Source organism: Chionomys nivalis, chromosome 13 (assembly GCF_950005125.1).
Source record: "Chionomys nivalis chromosome 13, mChiNiv1.1, whole genome shotgun sequence".
NCBI classification, from domain to species: domain Eukaryota; kingdom Metazoa; phylum Chordata; class Mammalia; order Rodentia; family Cricetidae; genus Chionomys; species Chionomys nivalis.
In genome coordinates, this window is record NC_080098.1 from 50,800,008 (window position 1) to 50,825,595 (window position 25,588).

General features: G+C 42.1%; 1 protein-coding gene across 4 annotated transcripts; it reads left to right on the forward strand.

The window, feature by feature from the left end:
* The first annotated feature begins 8,705 nt into the window (after nt 1-8,705).
* Nqo2 (N-ribosyldihydronicotinamide:quinone reductase 2) lies at nt 8,706-25,335 on the forward strand. Of its 4 annotated transcripts, none has more exons than XM_057787803.1 (8): nt 8,706-8,785; nt 10,455-10,588; nt 12,810-12,912; nt 15,463-15,627; nt 19,329-19,459; nt 21,058-21,171; nt 22,067-22,168; nt 25,024-25,335. In XM_057787803.1, the coding sequence occupies exons 3-8, from the start codon at nt 12,906-12,908 to the stop codon at nt 25,198-25,200; spliced, it is 696 nt and encodes a 231-aa protein (XP_057643786.1). In that variant the 5' UTR covers nt 8,706-8,785; nt 10,455-10,588; nt 12,810-12,905; the 3' UTR covers nt 25,201-25,335. The 4 variants fall into 4 exon arrangements, with proteins under 4 accessions (XP_057643786.1, XP_057643787.1, XP_057643788.1 ...); XM_057787804.1 differs by having other exon boundaries at nt 12,825-12,912; XM_057787805.1 differs by lacking the exon at nt 10,455-10,588.
* Nucleotides 25,336-25,588: the final 253 nt, after the last annotated feature.

Sequence of the window (25,588 nt, forward strand, 5' to 3'; positions counted from 1 at the left end):
TGATTCCAGGAAGGCAGGGTAAGAGGTGTGTAACAGTCAGCAGTGCTAACAGCAAGTTCAAGAGAGAGGGTAAGGAGAAACCCTGAACAGAGTGGGAGTGGCACAGCGGAAGAGCGACAGGAGAAAGATGCACCAAGGTTAACACGTGAAAGAATCCAGTTGGCAGAGAGAGACTGGAGGGGCTGCTTCTCCTGGACTTCATACTCAAGAAAAGGACGCCACACAAACGTAAGACAGGTGAGGGCTACCTAAATGACCTCTAAAGAGTCACAGGACTCATGGCTCGATACTCTTGAGGGTTCCACTCACTAGCACACTCACATTTTCTGGAGTGCTTCCTCTTTCTTAAACTCTCTCTCTTTCTGTTTCTGGCCATGTCTCTGATCTAATTCTTTGCTGCAGTACACAAAAAAACTGGATACTTGAGCATATGGCCTGGGACTCAGATTCATGCCTATAGCACCTGGTGAGCCAGCCAGGAGAGAGAGATGAACACATGATGCTGCTCAATTTTCCTGTCGCTCTTAACAAGGGCCCCCAGGTGCGGTTACTCCTTCTTTCCTTGATCAATTGGAAATGATGGGCAGATTTCCACAGGAGATTGAGCATGGCTTTGAGAAATCAGATTCAGTTTCCCCTTTTTCCTTTCCCTAGCTGTAGGTACCCCATGGCCCCAAGAGTGTGCCTGATCTTCTGTCTCTCCCTGTTGGGAGATAAGTCCAGGCAAAGAAGTATGCATTGGCCAAGGACAGCTGCCAAGACCATCCTTAAAATTCAGAATCAGGACTGAGAGATGATGATTCAGCAGTTAAGAACACTTGCTCTTCTTGCAGAGGGTCTTGGTTTGATTCCCAGTGCTCACATCGCAGTTCAGAGTTGTCTGTAGTTCCAGTTCCAGCCATTATTTTGGCTACCTCTGGCACGAGGCATGTACATGGTACACATGAATATATGCAAAACACTCATACACATATGATAAAATAAATCCCAAATACTGACTTGCAGGTTTAGCCTCTTTTAGTAGATTCAACTACTAATTTAGATGAGTTAAACATGCACCTTCAAGATAAAAATCAACTTATCAATATTTATATTTCAAATCATAACATCACTCCAAATAAAGCTAAGATCATGGCAAGCTCAAATTTAGGCCAACAATTGTATGTATTTCAACACATTGGCTAAGCACAGCCCTGTAAACAGCATAAGTCTGTTTTTCAATCCGGAACCAGAATTTGAAAACAAATTTCAAGATTTCTAGGAAAATAATGAACATTTTAATATATTTTCAACTCCATTTTCAGTCAAGAAAAATAAACCAATTTTCAAGCAGAATGCCTAAAGATGCAATTAGACATTAAACCTAAGAAAAAGCTTAGTTAAATCTCTTTACTCAGCTTTTCTAGATCTTGATTCTCTCGACACGATTACCCCCTCATTCCCAATCATAATCTATTCATGTCATTGCTTGTTGAGCAAGTTTTTGTGTTTTGTTTTCTTTTGTCTCCCTCTCCCCCCTCTCTCTGAGACAAGGTTTCTTTGTGTATCACTGGCTGTCCTGGAACTAACTCTGCAGGCTGGCGTTGAACTTATAGATCAGCTTGCCTTTGGCCTCCATAGTTTTTTCCTGGTATTAAAGGCATATGCCACCACCACATGGCTGAGCTAATGTTTTTGAGAATAAAGTATATCTAGTAAAATTAGAACCAAAATGCCTGGCAAGCCCACATATATTATACAGACAGAACCGCATAGATTATACTTCTACCATAGCAGCTACCTGTTGATACATTAGATCCCCAAGTGCAATGTCAACAGTCAAATAGGTTGCTGCCCTCCTTGTCTCCTTGTTTTAGTCACATTAAAAATAGTCTTGTGGGTCTACCCTTTAACAGAGGAGTAAATATATAGTGTAACAAAAACCAATAAAAATAGTCTTGAAAAATGAACTTTTATTTCTTACATATGTTCACTATGGGACGGGGGAGTTGAAAGCCTTGGACCTACTTAGTGATTTTATTTTTGAGACAGGTTTCTTTGTGTAGTCCTGGCTTCCTTTAACACACTCTGTAGACAAAGCGTAGCCTTGAACTCAGTCTGCCTTAAGGCATGCTCCACCATACTCAGCTCTGCTTGGAGATTTTAAGACAGGCATGAACAGAAACGGCATGATGAGGATGTTATGTGAGGACTTTTTCCTTCTCTGCAATGGCGGAGATTTGTAACTTTTGTATTTGTATATTTAATGTATGGCTCAAAGACAAGTCTTCCACCATCCAGTGTGGGACAGAGAAACCAAAAGTCCGGCCTTAGTATGAAATCACCACTAGATGGAGTTCTAGGGTTTCCTTAGATCGAAAAGGACCAGGCAGTGCCCGACTGGGTTTGTCTTTTCTCTCAGTCCTCTCCCAGTTTGGACCCTTCGGCTGGCTCGTGAGGTCATCAAAGACCTTGATGTACACATATATTAAAGCAGTCAAAGGATTCTAGGGCTCCTGAATCTAGTTTCTGAACTTTTTGCCCAGTATCCGGAGGGGTTTGGCTTATAAATGCCTCAGTCAAGAATGGCTTGGTACCCTCAGGCGCTCAGGATCCAGGTACGTATATTTGGGTGTGGTAACAGCTAGCCTAGATTGAAAGACAGCAGGGTTTTCAGTGTCTTAGTAAAATTAAGGAGTTTTATAATGACTTTTTCCATTCTATCCAGGAGACAGACAATTACATAGTTTTGGTTGGATCTTCCCTGATCATTTTTTTTATGTAAGTGGCCTAGTAAGACCAGCAGGGTTCCACGTCGGGCTAGACACTGGAGTTAGCCAGGCTCTAACTGAGAAATTCAGCCTCATCAGCTCACACTGAAGATCAGACATGCATGCAGCAAGCCGTTGGGGGATATATATATTCTGCCAGGTCAAATCAAAGTGTGCTTGGAATCAAGGAATCATAGCTAAATCAGCCTAGTTGTGGTTGTTTGGGACAGTTCAGACATAGGCAAGAAGACATGTATCAAATGGTGCCACGTAGTGAGGAAAATGATATCTACTGCAGAAGAGGTGATGCCTTAATCTGACTTTACAAACAAAACAGAGAGAGGGACTCACCCCCTCGAAAAAAGCAAAATGTTAGCTACCTGGAGGTCTCTTGGATCAGGTGTCACAGAAGGCAGAGACAACCTGTCAGTCACATACTCAGCTTGTTACTGGAGTTCTCAGGGTCAAAGCCTGAGGCCAGCAACCCTAACCAGCTAGGCTCAGCCATCCATCTTCAACAGACCATTAAAGAAGTAAGCAATAGTGCAAAGGAGAAAATAGAGATTTATTCTACATGGCTACTAAGAATAGGAACAAAGAGGCTGGTGTAGGAGGTCCTTCTTTCTATGTGTTGCTTGTATTGGTTAATGAATAAAGAAACTGCCTTGGTCTGATAGGCCAGAACTTAGGTAGGTGGAGAAAACAGAACTGAATTCTGGGAGGAAGAAAGCAGAGTCAGGGAGAAGCCATGGATTCTCCTCCTGAGAGGGACACCGGTTAGAATCTTTCCTAGTAAGCCACTACCACGTGGCTGTATACAGATTAATAGAAATGGGTTAAATTAAGATATAAGACGTAGCAAATAAGAAACTAGAGCTAATGTATTAATGAATACAATTTCTGTGTGGTTATTTTGGGGCTAAGCTAGCAGGGCGGCCGGGATGAACAAGCAGCTTTTCCCTACAAGAGGTCCATTTAACTACACAGGGTTTTCCAGAGGAACAGAACCCATAGTTATAATGGAATTTATTTCATTGGTTTGCACAACAGAACCTGTCATCCAAAGATTGTTGTCTATGCACTGAGAACCTAGTAGCTGTTCAGCCCATGAGGCTAGTTACTTCAACAGTCCCAAGATGACACTGAGAGCCTCAAAAATCCCTGGAGAATCCTGGGATGTCAGTTAGGGATAAGTGCACTCAAGCAAGCACACTGCCTTTTCCTTGGACCTCTTTACTTCTGGGGTGCTGTGGAAAGTGCCCCCCCAGTCTGAGGAGCAGTCTTCTCCCCTCACTTAATTCTTCCTGGGAATGTTCTCCAAGATCTGTTCAGAGGTGTCGTTCAGTTGATTCCAGAGCCAAGCAAACTGGCAATCAAGATCAACCATCATAATGGCTCAGCAGGTAAGAGCACTGGCAACTTTTCCAGAGGACCAGATTCGATTCTCAGCAACCACATGATGATTTACAAAAATCTGCAGCTCCAGTTTCAGGGGATCTTCTGACCTCTGCTTGCACCAGGCACACATATGGTGTCCCTACATACATGTAGGATAAACACTCACACATAAAAATAAATAAATACTTAAATCAGAATCACATTATCCATTGTCCCCTTGAATCCATCTTTGGGGTACTGATGTAAGGTCAGAGTTTGGGGGTGTCATTTAATTATTTTTTAGGCATTTTAGAGACAGTTTTACTATCTAAACCTGGCTGCATTTCTGTGGAAGCATGAGGACCTGAGTTTGATCTCTAGCAGCAAGTAAACGCTGGCATTCTGGTGGCACACTTTTAATCCCAGGACTGGGGAGGGGTGGGACAGAATAGCCCTAGCCTAGCAGAGGTCAATGCATTCCAAGTTCATTGTTCATTGAAAAACCTGTCTCAAAAAGTAGTGTGGGGCATGATTGAGGAAGACCCTCAACATTGACCTCTGGCTGTATGTGAACATGCACCTGCACTCACACACAAAAGAAGAAAAGAATATTCCTAAAAACAAAAGCAAAGTTAACTGTTAATTTTTCTTGAAGGGATCCGCCTCCACTCTGAGCACATAGCTCTGGCAGGCCTTGCCCTTCTCCCCAATTCCCTCCACCTTGCTAAAACCTGTTAGATTACTTTCCTCCCTCCGGTCCCCCCAAGTCTATTCCCTTATTTGGGCACTTCCTCCTCCTGAGGCTGATTACCAAGGTCCAGATATTAAAGTTCTGAAGTACAGCAATTGGAAGCCCACTTTGGCTCACCTAATTTACACACCCAATTAAAATTAAATACCCTGCCCTCTGTCCCCCTGGGGCAAACAAATCTCCTTTGTTCTGAGAACTTGGTCTTGGGGGTACTGAGCCAATACTTCTTTCAGAATGCAGGAAATTAGCAGTTAACTGTTGAACTTGGGTCCAAAGAAGAACTGGCTATTCAAGGATTTAATTTTAGCCAGAACTAATAAAAATATTAACTAATTTTCAACTTCCTTCCTGATGGAAAGATTTGTGCCTAGTTCTGCTAAATATTAATGTGGGAAGTGGCAAATATCTGTCACATTAAAATGTTAATCCTGGAAACCAAGACTAAAAATTCCTTTAGATTATTGCTATGTTTTTTATGGTTATAAAATTACAATAGGTATGTCCTCAACATCTTTGTTTCTCTGTGTTCTCTGTGTTTAGATCCAATGAATTAAAAGCAAATGCTCTTGTAGAAGACCTGGGTTTGGTTCCCAGCACCTACTGTAGGTGGCTCACAACTGGCTGTAACTTCAGTGCCAGCAGATCTAACTCCCTCTTTTTGGCCACTGCAGGTAGCTACACAAACACGGTGAACACAAAGTCATACAGGCACACATGCACACATTAAAAAAAACTTTAATGATATAAACACTGCTTAACTAAATAAGGGCAGAAATGTAAAATGTTGTTACCAGTAGCTATTCCTTAAAAGGATAAATAGAATTGCCAGATGACTCAACAATTCCATTCCTAGGTGTATATACAAAAGACTATATACAAAGGTATACACAAAAGGACTAAATGCAGGAACTCAGGCAGGTAAGCATACATCAATAGTCAACATAGAGTTATTCAAAATAAGCATCTTGTGTTTGGATAAACAAAACATATATACATATATTCATATTCATCTATATAAAAGAATGAAATTCTGGTATTCACAAATCATGGATGAATTTTGGCAACTGGATTATCAAGGTTAATAAGCCAAGTGAAAATACCACACTTATATGAAAAAGAATATACAAGCCATTGGAAACAGAAAGTAGACCAGAAGTCACCAGGTGTGATGCTAGATTTTAATTATCAACTTGATACAATCACTTGGGTAGACAGTCTTAGTGAGGGATTGCCTACATCAGATTGGTTTGTCTGTGGGAAATTGTCTTGATTGTCTTAATTAATGCAGATAAACCCAGCCTGAATGCAGGCAACCATATTCTCCTTAGAAAGACAGAGAAAACTTGCTATGCAGTAAGTGTAAACATGCATCCCTCTCTGTTCTTGACCATGATGTAATATGGCTATCTATCACAGAAAAGAAACTAGAACACCAAGAGGATTAAAGGAAGGAAGGATTGGGAGTTTTTACTTAATGCTGTATGACAGAAAATCTGAGATAACTCAACTTAAAGGTACAAAGAGGTCCACTTGGCTGGTGGTTTTGGAGGATTGAGCTCAAGATTAGCTGTGTCTGCTGATTTCTAGCCTGCGGAAAGGCTGATTATCTTAGCAGAGAGTGTGAGGGGAGCAGCCTGATTCACCTCATAGAGGCAAGGAACCAAAGAGAGAGGAGAGAGTCCAGGGTACCCACATCCTTTCAGTGGTATATCCCCAATGGTCCAACTTCTTCCCACAGGCACTTCCTACAGCTTCCAGCACTTTCCAAAAGTGTTATGGCCGGGAGACTAAGCTCTCAGTACATGGACCTCTAGGGACATTCAAGATACAAACTGTGGAATGGAAAAAGAGTTTCTGTTTGGAGTTCTGCAAAGGTTTTGGAAATTGGTAATAATAAAAAGATTGCAAATGTAACTAAAGTCACTTAATTTGACACATAAATCACACACACAAACACATATGATTGTTACTAGGAAGTGTCTGTTTCTCAAAGGAAAAGAAAAACTTTTAGCAGAAGAGAAAGAACTATTAAATAAAGCCCAAACAACAACTGTCAAAGGCAACCTGACTACTGCGATCACCTTTAAAAAGGGACCTTTAAAAGTCACTTTAAAGTGGCTGCATAGTGTTCAGTTTTATTCTGAAATAAAATATGAGGAGGAGGCAGAGAGGCAGGTTCTGACAGGATTGCTTGCCTCCTTGCCTGCTATACCTAATTCTTCTGGTACATTTCTTCAACATTAAAGCGATACAAGCAATAAACTGGATGCCCCTTGAAGCAACGTTTATTATCAGTGCTATTTTATCTCATTTTGAGAAGATGACCTGCACCTGGAACTCAACATACAATGTCAATCTTCTTTGTACCAGATCAGCAGAAAGCTGTTATTCCATTTAAGATTGTGCTCCTAGTGAACTGCCCTACTGTTCAACGCAGCTTACCCCATGATAAACACCAGAGAATACCATTCAGCTTCTGGTCCCCAGTGGAGAGCAGCTTGCCTAGCCTGTTCTTGTCAAGGATGCTGTGTACTCCAGTCATGCATGTATCCACAGGTTCTGAGGCGCCCTATACCTGCAAGTCTATTACAGGTGACGACTATGTCCAGGTCAGAGTTCACGGGTAGCCCTGGCTTTGCTGGGGAGTGAAGTAAAAATGCCATTACCCATCTCTGAATACAAGGAAAATGGTAACAGAGAGATCAACCACACTATCACTCCCTGAATCGGTAAGATGTCATTGTGAGTAGGAAGCCAGAAGGTCAACACCAACATACACACCTAACAAACAAAATCCCAAACCCAAAACTTTTTTCTATGTTGTTATTTTTGGTTTTGTTTATTTGTTTGTTTGGGGAAACAAGGTCTCTTTAGTACAGGCTGGTCTTGAACTTGTAATCCTCCTGTTTCAGGCTTCTAGTACACCTGGGATGACAGGTTAGCACCGTCATGTGCAATTTCTGATCTATCTGAAGAGGGCTACTGCAGGACACGTAGACATTAAGCCAAGAGCTTGTGAAGGGGTCTTGGGGAAGTCGAAATGACAGAGGGGTTGCCAGTGGCACAGACCACAGCAGCCTGAAAACGGACAATTCACCTAAAGCGCCCAACAGCTCCCTTTTCTAGCTGTGCCAGCAAGACTTTCCTTCTAAGGGAGGTCCTTGGCCTTGTAACATTTTGTTTTAATAAGCTATTTTATTTGGACCTATATATCCTTTTCACAGTTTCCCCCACTGGTGACATCTGGCAAGTGTGTTACCACGGAGCTCGCCCCTCAACACAAAAGTTCTTTTTATAGTCACAGCCATTTCCCCTCTAGAATCTTCCAACCACTACTCTGATTCTCCATTCCTGTTAAATTGCTCTTCTGAGAAACAGAATCAGGAAACACATAATTTGGGGGGATGAGTTGCCCCTACTCTGGGAAACTCCCTGCGGACTGGAGCTGGGTATATTCACAACTCATTCCTTTTTTGATTGCCTAGTAGCACACTGTGGGAGTTTTGTTCTGTTTTACCTGTATATGTTCAGAGGCTGTGTGCGTGATAAAGTACGAAGCAGGAGGACGCCTCTACCCTTCTCCCAGTACAGTCTTCCTGACAGTCTTCAGCAAAGAGCTAAACTGGTCCTGCCCACAACCACTGGAGCCCAGCCCGGGGGCTGGGGGGTGAAGGAGACTTGGGGAGGTAAGACTGAAGCCCAGTGATACGGCACTGTGGGTGGGTTACAGTACACAGGCGGCCAGAGGACACTGTGGGGGCGGAGCGAGGGGCGGAGCCCAGTGGGGGAAGTGGGCCCTGAATCCCACTGCGCAGCCGCAGCTGTGGTGCCTGCTGGCTTTAGGCATTTCTGCCCTGTAATCCGGTGGTGTCTGCAGTGTGCGCCGTACTCCCCACTGAAGACTGAGGTGAGAGTGTCTGTTCACTGCTTCCCCCGGGCGCGCACGTCTTTCCAGCAAGCGACCTTGGGGCTAGGAGGAATGCTGGACCGACGATACCCCTTCTATTTTTTTAGCTTGCGAATTAGATCTTGTGTCCCTGAGGTTCCTCGCACCTCGCACCTCAGTAGACTTACCACATCAGGCCCAGGTCCTGCTTAAGACGAACGGTTGCATTCTGTCAGCCCACTTCTGGATAGAGAGCAGCTGTGGGTCACTGCATATTTACCAACAAAGGATAAAAGTCAAAGTTGAGCCCAGAGCTAAGTTTGTATATGGTGTCTTCTCTTCCCTGGCGCCTTCAAGCAGCTGCTGTTCACACTGCCTTTAAGGACTCTGGCTCAAAAGAAATATCAGCTTCTGTAACTATTAATGTGAAATTATCAGTTTCAGTAATCTCCAATCTCTGGAAATCTCAGTCAGAGGAATACAGAAAACTGAATTTGTGTGAATGATAGAAACTTCTAGTAGCATGACGTATAGCGAGGGATGGTCGGTATTTTGGGAGGACATAACCTAAGTGAGCACAGAAGGCAGGCACACAATGATATCACTACAGGATGACACGTTAGCTCCTAGAATGGCCACCATGGAGCCTGCCTGTAAATGATACAGTGAAAACATCAAAATAGCTGCTGGGTGTTAAGACAAAATTACATTTATCTCTAAGTATCAGAGCTCATTTCATGTGGCTTGTTGGTTAACAACCACAGCCTCCCACCAAAAACAAAACAACAGCAGCAGAAACAAAACTAAACACCTGGGAAATGTGCAGTTCCCACCCAAGGAGAGCTCTTAATGCACCTCTGTACCTGAGGGCGAAGAGCCTGTGTCAGGAGATGGCTGTGTTCCTTCCCATTTCTTCTGCTAGGAGAGTAGGAGAGTTGAGTAAGAGGAAATTCAACTCTGATGCACACTCCCACGCTCCAGCTCCATTTCCTGTAAATGTGTAAACTGGGCTGAGCAGGCAGCTAGGGTGGTGAAGCAAGGAGAGGCTTAAGAGAGTCTAGTGTGCCTAAGGCGCTGCAGTGAAAGCCCCAACTAAAGAGGCTCTGGTCTCTCACTCGGGAAATCTCAAGATGTACTTTGTTCATCTGCAGTGCTCTGGGAACCTCTGCCTAAGGTCTGCTGTTACTCCTAGGGTAAAATCTTGACTCTGCCCTATTTACTTGGTCGTTCCCCATCCAGCTCCCAGACTGCATTCCCGACCACTCACTTCAGATCACAGCCCAATTAAATAACCTTTCTTGCTGTTTCTGGAACTTTCCAAATCAGTTCCCACCAGGTCCTTACTTGATTGCCTGCCCTGCCTACCCTGCCCGCCTTCCTTCCCTGCCCTGCCTGCCTTCCTTCCCTGCCCTGCCCTGCCCTGCCCACCTGCCCTGCCTGGACTTCTCTCTTGCTCCAGGTTTTTTCATGGCTGGCTCTATTCACTGTCTCTATTCTAACACCCCTTCTGTAATGGAGCAGAAACAGGAAATGTGGATTTGTGGTGTCTACATAATGTTTACTGACTCTGAGATATGGGAAAGTCATCTGATTAGTGCTCTGCCAGAGATGAAGCTTTAGATCTGCCCTATAAACATGCAGTGTAAACTGTGGGAAGAACTCTGACCTCCATCTCTAACCCTTCTCCTAGACTTAAGGTACGCCCATTTCCACAAGGCATTATAAAGAGGTGCATGGATTTAACTTGCAAATAGCATTCATCAGAAAAGAAAATTCTTGGCACTGAATTCCCAAGAGGTCAAGGTCACTTCTGACTTTTAAAAGGTGAGACTGTACCCTGGGGAAGATTTCACCCAGCAGGGAGCTTTCCACCTGTTGACTCAGCATAACCTTTGGCGTCTTTCCAAAGCCCTTAGCCCCTAGCTCGGCACCACTATCACCAAATGAAAGTTTAAAACTGAAAAAAATCACCTCTGTTTTCTTCAAGACTATCCTTAAATAAATAAATCCATTTCCTCCCACCAGTCCTATACAAGCAGCATGTACTGTACTATGAGCATGGTAACATGGATTGGTTTTCTATTTAGTGTGACAAACATCTTTCATTCCAATACAGTATGTCTTCAGGGTGTCACTGCTGCCATCGTCACCAGCACTTTCCACTGTCTAAGAGCTGATGGCTTTGCCTGCTTGTTGACTGTTCACTGTCTCTCCAGTACCAAAGGGCATATATAAAGCTCAGTTCCTGTTTGTTTGCTCACTTCTGTGTCTCACCACCTCGTTCAGTACTGCACCAGATAGCTGCTTACAACACGTGGTTGTTGTGAATAAAGCTATGGACATGGGTAAACAAACGGGTCGAGGAAGAGACCTGCTCAGTCGTCCTCATCAACTTAGACCATGAAACCTGATGTGGACTATTCAACAGAACTGCCATATACAGGCTGCCCCTTCATGCTTCAGCATTGCCAGGGTACAAATTTCAATTTGTTTCAAACAAGTGGGTCAGTCTCAAAATCATGTGACCCAAGAGCTTCAAAACCTTGTAGGTAAGTAGTCAAGGATGATCTTGAACTCCCAATCCAGGATTACTAACATATCCTACCATACCTCAAATCCTGTTCAGATCCTTCTTTTGATTCTTTTGAGCAGATAATCAAGTGAAACTTGATCAACAGAAGAACATAATGATTCCCTGTTTAATTTTTAAGGAGCCTCTCAGTTGCCTTCCATAGAAGCTGCACCATTTTATACCTCACCAACATTGAACTAGTCTCTTTACCTGCCACCAACTCTTGCCACTCTGATTTTAACCATAGTAGTTCGTAATGATTAGCATGCCTTTCCGCATGCTTATTGAGCTCATTTGTGTAAGTTTGGGGGAAAGTAGGTAAAGTCTACCCATTTCTGAGTTGGACTGTTTGGTTTTTCACTTTTATCTGAGTGTTTTGTGTTTTCCTGGAAATAGCAGGAAGTACTGTATATTACTTACTTTGCTGTTGCCGTGATAAAATGTCATGGCCAATGGTGACTTGTAGAACAACAAGTCTATTTTGGCTTATGGTTCCAGAGAAAATAAGAATCTACCATGACAAGGAAGCATATGGCAGCAAACAGCAGGCATGATGACAGGAGCAGGGACCTGAGAGTTCACATCTTCAATCACAGAAGTGGGCAAGGCTACATAATCTCAAAGCCTACCCCCAGTGTTATACTCCTCCAGCAAGGCTGCACCTCCCCATAACCTCTCCAAATAGCATCACCAAATGGAAACCAAATATTCAAATACCAGATACTAAGGGGGTACATTTCTCATTCAAACCAATACATCCTGCTTCCAGAAAGTTGTTCTGGAGATGGTCAGCCAAGAGAATGATGACACAAGCCTCCTTGTCTTTGGAGTCCATTATGAAGAACATTTTAACCCAAAATCTTTTACTGAAGGGGAGGATGCTAGAGATTAAACTCCAGACCTTGCACATGATAAGTACATGTTGTACCACTGATCTCCACCCAAGGTCCCCTAGAATCATATATTATACCCACTATATATATACACACACGTGTGTGTGTGTGTGCCATCTTTCTTTCTTTATTACTTTTCTGAGCCAACCTGTGCCTCTAGTTGGAAGACTGAGGTACCCAACTGGCCTTATTTATAGTTGAGAAAATTGCAGTGATGCAGTGACATCCCCTTGAATTCCCCAGTGCCCTTCATCTTATCAGCCTCACTGGCTAAAAAGGAAATCTTGGTATGCAGGAAGGCTAGCTGAGGAGGCACCACTCAAATTTTTCTCTATGGTTCCTTTTCCAGGAGTTCTTCTATAGCTGCCTACATGGAAAGTTCAAGTCGTTCCAGAAAACGGAAAAAAAAAAAAAAAAAAAAAGCGCTGGTTTGGCATTGTGTGTGGTTTATACCAGAAAGCCTACTTCTCCAGAAATTGGCTCACCCTCTGAGAAGCTGTTGTTCAGATGTGTTTGTGAAGCGCACTGAGGCCTACAGTTGGTATCCTAACCTCAGCTCTATCTTCCATTCCTCCCCTAGCTTTTTCTCTTCCAGAGTCTTACAATCACCAAGAAGAGTGACAGTACCTGAAATTCCAGTCTACTATATCAAATCAGAGAACCCATCTCTTCCAACATGGCAGGTAATAACCCGTTATGGTGTGTTAGACATTTAGCCAGAAATTGTATCATTTGTTATTAAAAGTTCCAAGCAACATAGATGCATATATGAACCCTCCTGGTTTATGACATGGATCATTGTGTGTAATTATTTTCTTTTGTATTTTTTACTTTGCCCATTTCAACCTCCTCCTGAAAAAGTGGGGCATATGCCTATCCTGCCTTTGTCAAAAACCATGCATGGGACAAAAAATTCTCAAAAAAGGGGGAACTGAGGAAATTGGCTTTTTAGACCAACCTTTGATTCCATCTTTACCTTTCCCCTCCTTTTGCAGTACTGGCACCACATGCCCCAGAAGCACATGTCCCACGACTGTGTCACACCTCCAGTGCTTCTGTGTCTGCTTATTACATATATGCACACAGCAGGGACACATACCTAATTTTACAACTCACTTTTTTTACACAGTAATATGTAACGTAATTGTTTCACTTTAAACATGCAGAGTTACCTCATTTTACACGTTATAGTGTAGATTTGGGGTTTTCCTTTGCTTTTGCAATATTTATTTATTTATACATGCCAGAAAAGGACTCTGCTAAGCTTTATTTTGTCATTTTGTCCCTCGTACCTATCTTTGGATTTTTCACCCCTGGTACTACTGATATTTGAGACCAGATCTGTTGTGAGGGTGCCATCTTATAGCATTTTTTAGCACACTGTCTCTGGGCTGTACCCATTAGATGCTAGATGCACTCCATCCACCGCCAGTGATGATAATTAGAAATATCCCCATCTTTGACAGCTGTGCCTGTGACTGGTAACTTTGCCCCTAATTGAGAAACACTGATGTAGGTATTTCATTTATATTCATTCTTTTGGCAAGCCCTTCAAGTACAGTTCCTTTATAACACTGGAGCATTAGAAAGTGAAATAAAACCTAATAATTAATCCAACCCATGGAATTCAACCTTTACATTCAGATGGATGCCCTGAAATTGTTTGCTTCATGCTAACATTGTTTTCTGTTCAGGGTCCTAGACTAGAAAGTTCAAATCAAGAGTTTAACATCTTAGTGGCAGAGAAATTGTCAGTAAAGTGCCCGCCAAATGCACACGAGACCTGAGTTCAGATTTATAGCGCCCACACAAAAGCCAGGTAGAGGATCACTCATCTGTAACCCCGGCACGCAGAAAGAGGTATCCCTAGAGCTCTCTGTCCTGCCATTCTAGCCAAATAGTTCAATGAGTGACTATCTCAAAAAAATAAGGTAGAAAGCCACTGAAAAGGACACCTGACACAGACCTTTGCACAGACCTCTAGCCTATATACACATGTGCACATAGGTGTACTCATATTCCAAGACTTTTACTGTATATGTGTGTGTATGTATGTGTGCACATATGCAGGTGCACTTGTATGTGTGGCCATGAGAAGGCCAAAGGTTGATACTGGATATCTTCCTCACTCATTCTCCATCTGATTTTTAAAAGTTATTTTATTATGTATATGAGTGTGTGTCTATGTGTCTATGTACTGCATGCATGTCTTGTACCCACAGAAGTCAGAAAACGGCATTGGATTTCCTGGAACTACATTACAAATGATTGTGAATGGAACCCAGGACCTCTGGAAGTGCAGCCACTATTCCATCTTTCCAGTCCCCTCAACCTTATTTTTTAAATACAGGGTCTGTAATGGAATCTGCAGCACACTGATTCACCTAGAGTGGTTAGCCACCGAGCTCCTGGTATATATGGACATAAGCTGACACTGTTGGCTTTTTGGCTGGGTACTAGAATCCAAATTCAGATCCTCAGGCTTATTCGTGATAGAAGCAGTGTCTTCATGGCCGGCTCTTAGAATCTTCTTGTCTCAGTGTCACCGCCAAAAGATAGGTTCTACATGGTTCTGTCTCCCTCAAGAGACTGGTCCATCCTATTTTATTTAAGGGTCAGGTGTCCATGTACCTGAGAAGATGAAAGTAGAATACACCAGTCTGAAAGTTGCCATTATTGCTGCCTACCCATGTAGGCACAAGATATTAATTCCTTTTAATTTTGTTTTATTTTCTGTTATAGAGAAAGACTAAAATTTGTCATAGAGGCTATCAAAACTGAAGCAGGCTTTTAAAAGATTTTAGTTGTATGTTTTTTAAGGTAAAGGCTGACTATCTCAATCCAAAGATACAGTTCTGAGCACATGATTACCAAATCTCCAGAATCAAAAAAAGTGGGTTCTTGAGCATTTATAATTTTGAATTTTAAAGTTTGAGGTGTTTGACTATAAAGTCTATACAAATATTTCAAAGTCTGAAAAAAAGCCAAATTCCAAATCATTTCTGGTCCCAAGTATTTAAAAAATAAGAGCTACTCAATTTGTATTAGTAAGCCCAAGTTATAGCATACTCTAATAGCACTAAAATATGCATTATTTTATCATCCATTAAAAAATTGCTGATTCTCTTGGTTCAGTGCAGTTATGTTCCTATACATCACTTTTGCCCTAGCCATCATCAAGTTTTAACAGAAAGATGTGCTCTTCAAAGAAAACATTTCTTCCCTTGATACAGGGAAGAAAGTGCTCATCATCTATGCACACCAAGAACCCATGTCCCTCAATGGGTCCCTGAAGAATGTGGCTGTTGAAGAACTGAGCAAGCAAGGATGCACAGTTACTGTGTCTGACTTATATGCCATGAACTTTGAGCCGAGGGCCACAAGAAATGATATCACTGGTGAGTCCATGGGGTAAATCATCTGTCTTAAAATTTTCTGTGTTTTGTCCGGGTGATGGTGGTGCACGCCTTTAACCCCAGCACGCAGGAGGCAGAGGCAGGCGGATCTCTGTGAGTTTGAGGCCAGCCTGGTCTACAGGAGCTAGTTCCAGGACAGGTTCCAAAGCTACAGAGAAACCCTGTATTGAAAAAAACTGTTAACAATATCTAACTGCTGCCTCATGACCTCAAGTCTCAGGTCAAAGAGTCCTGATGCCAGTCTCTGTCATCTCTGTCCCCCAGCACCCAATTCTTCTGCTCCCAAGGTAGTGAGGTTTCTTTTTTGTTGTTGTTTTTGTTTGTTTGTTTTGCCCCACAGGTTTCTTTTAATGGAAAGATTAATCTATTTTTATTATCTGCATGTCGATGTGAGAGTAGTGCATAGGGATGTGGTTGTCTGCAGAGGCCAGAACTGAGCATTGGATACTCTGGAGCTAGAGTTACAGGCAGCTGTGAGCCTCTGGACATTTGTGATAGGACCCGAATCTGGGTCATCTACAAAAACAAGTATGTGTTACCTCTCCAGCCCCATTTTCTGTATTTTCAGAGATATCTGTGCTATGTAGGCAAGTATGAGGGTAGCATTAGTCTGCTTCCTCATCTCTCACAGAACACTTAACCAGCTTGAGGAGAGATTTTTTTTCTGGGCTTGTAGTTCTAGGACAGTGGCTGGATCATTGCTATAGTAGCTTGTAAGTACTTGAGCACAATGAAACTAATTCTGGGGAAACAGCTTCTTATCATTTGAACATTTCCATAAGATCAAGCTGTAGGCAAGCCAGTAGGGCATTGTCTTAATTAGCAACTGGGGTGGGGGGCAACACGTGTGGGTTGGTCCACCCCTGTGCTGCTGGTCCTGTGTTTTATAAGAAAACAAGCCAAGCAAGCTATAAGTAGGAAGCCAGTGATCAGCATCAGCTCCTGACTCTAGGTTCCTGCCGTTTGAATTCCTGTCCTGACTTCCTCCAGTGATGAACAGTGATATGGAAATATAAGTCATATAAACCCTTTCTTCCCAAAGTTGATTTGCTTTTGATGTTTCATCACAGCAGTAGTAAACCTAACTATGATAGAATTTGGTACCAGGAGTGGGGTGCCATGTTGTTTTAAAGAGGATTGTGGAAGGACTTTGGAACTCTGGGTGAAAAAAAGCCACTGAATGTTCAAAGCTTGGTGAGCTCTTGTGTCGAAGTCTGGAAGAAAAAAGTGTTGACAGAAATGCAGACAATGGAGACCTGGGTTGGGAAGTTCCAGAGGGAAGTTTGAGTGTTACTTAGACTATTGGGGCCATCATTATGTATTTACTATTTTGAATTAAGATTCCGTAGTTTTGGCCAGCTGGGGCTGAAGAGTCAGCCATGATTAACAAGAGACCAGTACCATTGAAGTAAAACTTTTATTTTACAGGATGTCTTAGTCACTGCTCTGTTGCTGTGAAGAGACACCACAGGCAACCCTTATTTTTAAAAAAAGCATTTAATTCTGGCCTTGCCTACAGTTTCAGAGGGTTAGTCCTTTATTGCCATGGCAGGGAGCATGATGGCATGCAGGCAGGCATGGTACTAGAGAAGTAGCTCAGGGCTACATTCTGATCTGTAAAGTGAGATACCAGATCTGTTGTGAGCTTGTGAAAGCTCAAAATCCACTCCCAGTGACACACTTTCTCCAACAAGGCCCATCTCTTAATCTTTCCCAGTCTACCAACTGATGACTAAGCACTCATATATATGAGTCTTTGGTGACCCAATCTCTTTCAAATCACCACACTGGAACAATTTATGCTGCTCAGCTAGAGCTGAGAAATTAGCAGTAATTAAGAAACCAACATCTTTGAGGTGAAATCTTGAAAATGTTTCCTAAGAGTCAGCATAAAGAATAATATGTATCTATATCTATCTATATCTATAATTTAATATTCTGATCAAACTAGGTCAATATCACTTCCTAGTTTTTGTAATTGTTTTTAGTTTAGTTTTCCATAAAATCTTTTAAGTCAGTATTCCATATAAAAAAAGAAATCTGCTGATATTTCTGCTAAAGTTCCATTAAGTATATAGGTGAACTTAGGAAGAATTCACCTTTTGTGATGCTGTCTCTTGCTTCCCAAGAATGATGTGACCTTTTATTTGCTCTGCATTCTCTCCCTCTCTCCCTTCCCTCCCCTTTTATTCCTTAGGTTTATTGAGGTGTTTTATCATATGGATTTTGATAGGTATATACTCAGCCAACCCTAACCTTTTTTTTCATTTTACTTTCATTTTTGTTGTTTGTTTTGAGATAGGACTTCACTGTGTAACAGCCTTGGCTGTACTGGAACTTTGTTCTGTAAACCAGATTGGCCTTGAACTCAGAGATCCACCTGCTTCTGTCTGTCAAGTGCTGGGCTCAAAGATGTACACTACCACAGTCAGCTCTAACTATCTATTCTGCGGGGCTCTTCAGACATGTGAACAACTATTAGCAAATAATAATTTCACCTCATTTTTCCAGTATTTACTACCCCTAATTTGAAGGTGCTTATTGTCTATGCACTTGGAGTTGTGTAGAGTACAACTCAGATACAGCCTGTAATATTCATCATGATCTTTCTCCTTTTTTATTTATGTGCTCGCCTATATGCATGCACATGCATACAGGTGCCTGAGGAGGCTGGAAGAGGGTATCAGAACTCCTAGAATTGGAGTTACAGGAGGTTATGACCTGGGTGCTGGAAACCAAATCCTGATCCTCTTCAAGAGTACCGAGTGCGCTCAACGACTGAGCCATCTCTCCAGCACACCCTTTTTTAATACATAGTTCAGGCTGGGGATATATCAAAATAATCAAATACTTGATAAGCATGTGCAAAGCTAGTACTATTATCTCTTAATAAACAGCAGCACAGGGACTAAGAAAATAGAAAGTAGGATATGGAATCATAATTTTTAAGCTAGTAAAATAATACATACCTCATGTCAAAAATACAGATGATAAGATGGAAAGTGTCAGCAAATACTATACCATTTAAATCCATCCACCAATTTTATTGTGTGCAGGAAGTGTCAGAACCAGTTCCCTTGGATACTGAAGGACACTGTAAGTGCAAAGAACCTAGGTGGATTTGGGCTGCATGTAATGTGGTGGCCACACCCCATCTGATAAGCTCTCCAGTACATCCTTGCCTCTTCCCTATGGTAGTTACAGCCTAAGGGTAAAACAGAATGCAAAGAAATGCTCAGCTTTTTTCAGCTATGAAAATACTGAAGGACTGATCCACTTTCCATTCAGATTCTTGCATCTCAGAGGTCTTGAGTTTGCACCCTCTAGTTTTGATCCTATACAATTGGGGTCACATCTGAGTCTTAGGCCACATTACCTGCAGGCCACTTCTGCTACTTGGGACTCATACGGCACTAAGTACCTAGCCTTTCACAAGTCTTGGCTTCCTCTCTACTAAGTCAGGAATTACAGTGATCTCATGGTTGTTAGGAAGAGAGGAAAAGCTCCTGGTAGATGGGAAGTACTTCTCCCAGCCTTCTCTATCCTTAGCCTGGTCTCAAACCTGATCAGGTCACAGCAAATCCCCAAGGCTTTCAGGAGGCCAGACCATACAGCAGTTTTTGGAAGGCTGGGACAAGCTTAACACTCACCTAGGATTGAGAAATTGACCTCTTCCTTCCTAGGTGCCCTCTCTAATCCTGAAGTCTTCAGATATGGGATAGAAATCTATGAAGCCTACAAGAAGACAGCTCTGCCCAGTGACATACTTGAGGAGCAGAGAAAGGTGAAAGAAGCTGATCTAGTGATATTTCAGGTTTGTTTTTTCCTTATATTAATGGATTAGATTCATCCTATGAACAAACACTTGAACATTACATTTGGAACTAGTGTTTTTTAACTATGTTTGCAGTTATTTGAAATACCTTTCCTGTTACAAGTCTAATTAGAATACTTTCCTACTTTGATAAAGAGATTTTTTAAAAATATTTATTTATTTATTATGTATACAATATTCTGTCTGTGTGTATGCCTGTAGGCCAGAAGAGGGCACCAGACCTCATTACAGATGGTTGTGAGCCACCATGTGGTTGCTGGGAAGTGAACTCAAGACCTTTGGAAGAGTAGGCAATGCTCTTACCCTCTGAGCCATCTCTCCAGCCCCGATAAAGAGATTCTTATAATCAGTGTTACTCACAACCCTAAGTCAGTATCAATCAAAAATGTACTCATTGGCCCAGTGGTCCCAGAAGCATCAGAATCATGGCAGTCTTTCTGCTTTCAACCTCCCAAGGCCCCTGTCCCAGATATGCCAGCTAGCTGGGAAGCAGATTTCTCTGCACAATAGTTTATCAAGGCAGTTTAGGCCAACTCTTGCATTAAATTCCTTACCATTAACAGCACAACCTTGTTTCCATCCTCTAATTAGCTACTACATACATACTAATGAGCACACACACACACACACACACACCACAGATTGGAATATATATCTGCTACAGAAGGAACTAGGCCTATAGACTGACTTCCAGAAGCACTAACTCAATCTGGCCACTCCAACCAGCACTGGACAGGGTACAGTTAACATATATTCATAATCTAGGCAGTCAGGTAAGTGTGTGATTCCAAAGAATTGTTGCACTGTTGGAAATCCAAGTCAACTCAACAGGAAGAGGGGCTAAGTATATAAGGGCTCTGCTCACTTGAGTCCTCTGAGCAAGAATAGCCATGGCAGCACTTCTGGAGTGTTTTTGCTTTCCCCAGATTTCCATCATGCAAGGACTTCACTAACCAAAAGTCTGTTTTCTTGCCTATCTTAGTTTGGGTTACTATTGCTGTGATGAAACACCATGACCAAAAGCCAGGTTGGGAAGGAAAGGGTTTATTTGGCTTACACTTCCACATTCATAGTCCACCACAGAAGGAAGCCAGGATAGGAACTCAAACAGGGTGAGAACCTGGAGGCAGATGATGATGCAGAGGCCATGGAGTATTGCTTCTTGGCTTGCTCAGTCTTTCTTACAGAATCCAGGATTACCAGCCCACAGTGGCATCACCTACAATGGGCTGAGACCTCTACATCAATTGCTAATTAAGAAAATGCCCCACAGGCTTGCCTGCAGCATGATCATATGGAAGCATTTTCTTAATTAGGCTCCCTCCTCTCAGATGACTTTAGCTGTGTCAAGTTGGCATAAAACTTCCTCACTGCCTACTCTGTGGCTAGCATAAGGAACTGTCATCAGGAGACAGTCACCAGACTAGCAACTCAACCATAGTCAGCTCTACCCTTCATCCCACTGTACCCATGTTGTGCCCTACCTTTGCCTGTTGGATGTCCTGGGAGAAGAGGTCAGTGGGACTAAAGTATGAATCCCGAGACAGAGCAGTTTCTGCTTGTTGTTCCATCCCCAGTTCCCACTATACTGGTTCAGCGTTCCAGCAATCCTAAAAGGCTGGATGGACAGGGTGCTGTGCCAAGGGTTTGCCTTCGACATTCCAGGCTTTTATGACTCCGGTTTTCTCAAGGTATGTTCTCTGGGGATAAGGATCAGTATGAATCCTTCCAGGGGGAGGAAGGTGAGGGCATCTATCAACTTATATTTCTAGTTTGCATATTTGTATAAGGTAAGTAAATATTTATTAAGCACTTAATGTATGCACAGCACACTTCATGGATGATAAGTACACCCTTTTTTAAACTCAGGGCTTTTTGATAGCGAGGGATATGCATCTACACTAATCTTCACACAGGCAAAAGAAGTATGGGGCTGGGTACTGCGCAAGCGTGAAATGGGTAATGGCATGGACGGTACTGTTTTCAGCCCCAGCCTTGGCTGGTCTTATACTAGTTTACACTTTTGGGATCCACATGCCCACACTGATTTGGGGGATAATCACACACCTCCTGTATTTTAGAAGAGGGAGTGAGAAACCTGCTAGGTACCATGCATAGCATCTGCAAATGTCTTACTGAGAGAACTTCCTACTAAGAAAATGGCTTTAAATCCTAAAAACTTCAAAACTTAAGTGTTTATGAGGAAAATGACTCAAGTAACCAAGATACTGGCCATCATTGCATGATCATCCTGTGTGAGATTCACTCACTTTCCCATCAGCCCTGAGGTCAGTATCTCAGTTCTCTTGGGGTCTCTGCAACCTAGTTTCCTCCAGAAGTCTTACATGTTAGAAGTTTGATATTCACTTATCCCTTTGCTGCCTGCTCTGTCCCCATCCCTGTTAGGGAATTAGCTATCACCTTTAGATGGGTGTGTGGGACATGGGGGGATTATATTTGTCTACCTGGAATGAACCTGACTTTAGGCTCCCTTCTAACCACCATAAACTCCTGTATAACATCAAAGGAGCACTGTTTTCTATTCTGGCAACCACATGATGCATTTACTTTCTTCCCTGCCTGCAGGGTAAATTAGCCCTCCTTTCCTTGACCACTGGAGGTACAGCTGAGATGTACACAAAAGCAGGTGTCAGTGGAGATTTCCGGTACTTCCTATGGCCACTCCAGGTAAACAGGCCCTGTGGGCCTTCTCTGCTTTCCTCACACGCTGAACTCTCCCCATCTCCACTGCACCTTACACACACATACACCATGTAAGCTTGACACTCCATTTGACTCCCAGCTAGATAGAGAAAATAATAACATTTTATCCTTATTTTTTTAAATCAGTAGTAGTTTAAAGGCTGGCTAAGAAGACAGACAAACAATTTTGATAATGCTTGACCCAAAGTAAAGCCAAACCTGGTTATCCTGTTGTATGCTTTATGAGGATTGTAATAGCCCTGAAGTAGAACCAGGTATGTGGGTATAAATGATGAGCAACACCAAGGCCTGGAGAGCCCTCCCCAGACTTACAATACTCTATGAAGCTAGCACCACCATTAGCCTTGGTTAGAGGTACTGTAGACCCCGCGATCTGAACGGCTTCACTTGGGCCTCTAACACCCTAGACAGAAGAGTGACTAAAGAACAGCCATCTACTAAGAAGGGCGATGGCAGAGTGAGTTCCAGCAGGCTAGGATATTCATATGCATGGAACTCCCCAGTGAGGGAAAGAGAACAAGAGGCAGACTTCAGCGCCAAGACTCCTAGGAGACCTGGGAAGCTAAATGGATGTGCTCTTCCATATGATGAGGAGAGATACCTGTCTAGGTGTGAGGAAGGCTGGTACCTAATAGCTGGAGTGATTGCTTTGGTGAATGTAGACATTATGGACACAAGATGCAGGTTCTGTGGTAGAACAAGTGCTGAGTGTACACAAAGCCTTGAGTTTGAGCTCCAGCTCCCCATAAGCTAGTTGTGGTAGTGCATACCCATAATCACCACTTGGGAGATGGAGGCAGGAGGACCAGAAGTTCAGGGTCATCCTCAGCTACACAAGTTTGAGGCCCACCTGAGATATAAGAGTCCTTGTCTCAAAATAATAAATAAAAATGAGGAATTGTCCCTTTTCTTTCTAGGTTCAGAATCTTACTCCCTGTTTCTATTGAGATGTTAGCATTTTTAACTGATTTGTCAGCTCTCTGTGTTAGTGAATTATCCTATTATATGTTTGCAAAAGAGTTTCTTTTATATGGATATAGTTAAGTTCACTCCTTGTCTTTGTTGTTTGCTCTCGAGTGAGTTACAGATGTGTATATGTATGTGCGAATGCACTTGCCCATGCATATGTGAATGCTACAGGTCAATTTCAAGTATCTTCCTTGATCACTTTCCACCTTATATTTTGAGATTACATCTCTCACTGTTCCTGGTGCTTGCTGATTTGGCTAGCCTGGGTGCCCAGTGAGCCCTGGGATCTGCCTGTCTTTGTCCCTCTCCCCACATATACTGGGGTTACAGATCCATGCTGATTGCTAGGGTTCAGAACTCAGGGCCTTATCCTTGCACAGCAAGCATTTAACCATCTGCACCGTCTCCCTAGCCCACTGTTACCCTTTTAAATTCAGTCACCTAAAAGTTCCTTTTGTATTTGTGACAGCTACTGTTCTCTCCCTGCCCTGCTTCCACCTAGTCCATTTGTTGAGTTCTTCTACTGATATAATTGATGTTTTAAAATTTAATTTATTTTTTAAATTACACTATTTGTTGTAGCAGAGGAGAGATGTCCATGCCACAGCATCCCATGGAGATCAGAGGACAATTTTCAGGAGTTGGTTATCTTCTTCTACCATGTAGGTCCTGAGGATCAAACTTAGGTCATCACAGACTTGGCAGCCTGTACCCTTAGCCACTGAAACATTTTACCAACCCCATAAATTATTTTTATAAAAATTTATTTTATGTGTTTTATGTATTTAGTTTTATGTGTGTTTTGCCTGCAAGCATGTGTGCACATCACATGTGTGCAGTGCCCACTGAGAACAGAAGGGAGTATTTGAACCTCTGGGACTGGAGTTACAGAGAGGTGTGAACCACATGTGGGTCCAGTAACCAAACTCTGGTTACCAACAAGAGTAGAAAGTGCTCTTAACTGTTGGGCTATTTCTCCAGCCTCCAATAGTGTATTTGAAAGAGCTGATTTCCAATAAATGAAATCATGTTATCTGAAGGAAGTAATGTAAAAACATGTATGTAGGTTTTTGTCCTCTAACTCCACCTCTAAGTAATGCTTGGATAAGGATGTAAGTTTTGAAGAGCATCATGCAGAAGACAAAGTGTGACATTTCCAGGGAGAAGTTGGGCTCTTTTCGGAAGATGATTACGATTGGTGGATTAGTGCTGCTACATTAAGGGCAATTGCAAGCTGTGAGCATCCTTCTCTGAAGGCTAGCCATTCTCATACATATCACTGACTAAAAATATGTACTTTACCCCAGTTTACAACAACATGTAGTAGAAGAAAATGTAAATAATATAAAATATTTTTAAAGTCCACTTAATCTACACCTCCAGAAAGAATTACTTGTAATTTATTTCCTAGTGGCCTAGATAGATCCTTAAATAAAAATATTTACCACTTGTTTATTATTGTTGTACATAAACGGTATACAAGAAATAGTGCTTAAAATTTGTTTCAATTAACAAGTAGGATCAACAACTTTCTACAGCAGTACATCATAGCTAAAATAACCTCTTGGTACATAGCATTCAAAGTATCAGAATTTGACAAATCCATCAAAACTGTAATGTTTAGTGATGGACTCATTAGTTAAGATCTGTCTTAAATTTCAGCTGCCAGGTCTTCTGTTTATAAGGCACTCTGTCCTGCAACTATCCAGTAATGGGTTGTTTTCAGTTACTTTGTAGCATCTATTTCATGATTTTTGAAGGCTTCTTCACATCATTTCCTCTGTTTAGTAATTTAACTGAGTGTACATAAAGAACGTGGTTATGATCAGTTCTTTCCTTTCTGTCTTCAGCATGGTATACTGCACTTCTGTGGATTTAAAGTCCTTGCCCCACAGATCAGTTTTGGTATTGACATTTCATCAGAAGAAGAAAGAAAAGTGATGGTGGAATCATGGGCCCAGCGGCTGAAGAACATCTGGAAAGAAGAGCCTATCCACTGCACACCACCTTGGTACTTCCAAGAGTAACATTTTGTGCTCTGAGTACAGCTAACAAGCAGCACAGTGAGAGACCTAAAGCATGAGCAAAGAGAGGTGGTGCGGTGTCCAGAGATATAGTTACCAGTGCCCACCAATGAGTGTCCTCAGTTACATGCAATTAAATCAGATATTTCAATAATCAGCTTGATGCACTGTATTCATTCTGCCTGGTCATTATTCACTCATTCTTCATTTCTTTAATATTTCCCTAAAATCTCTCATTATTCTCAACCTTCATATATAGTTTTCTAAACATGGAGGTAGATTTGTTTGTTGTTTCATTTTGTTTAACTTGACTGTTTCCCCCCACACACAAGAAAGATGAGCCCATTTATAGCTAATGTTTTAGTGCTAAATTTTTAAATTTTTTTTACCT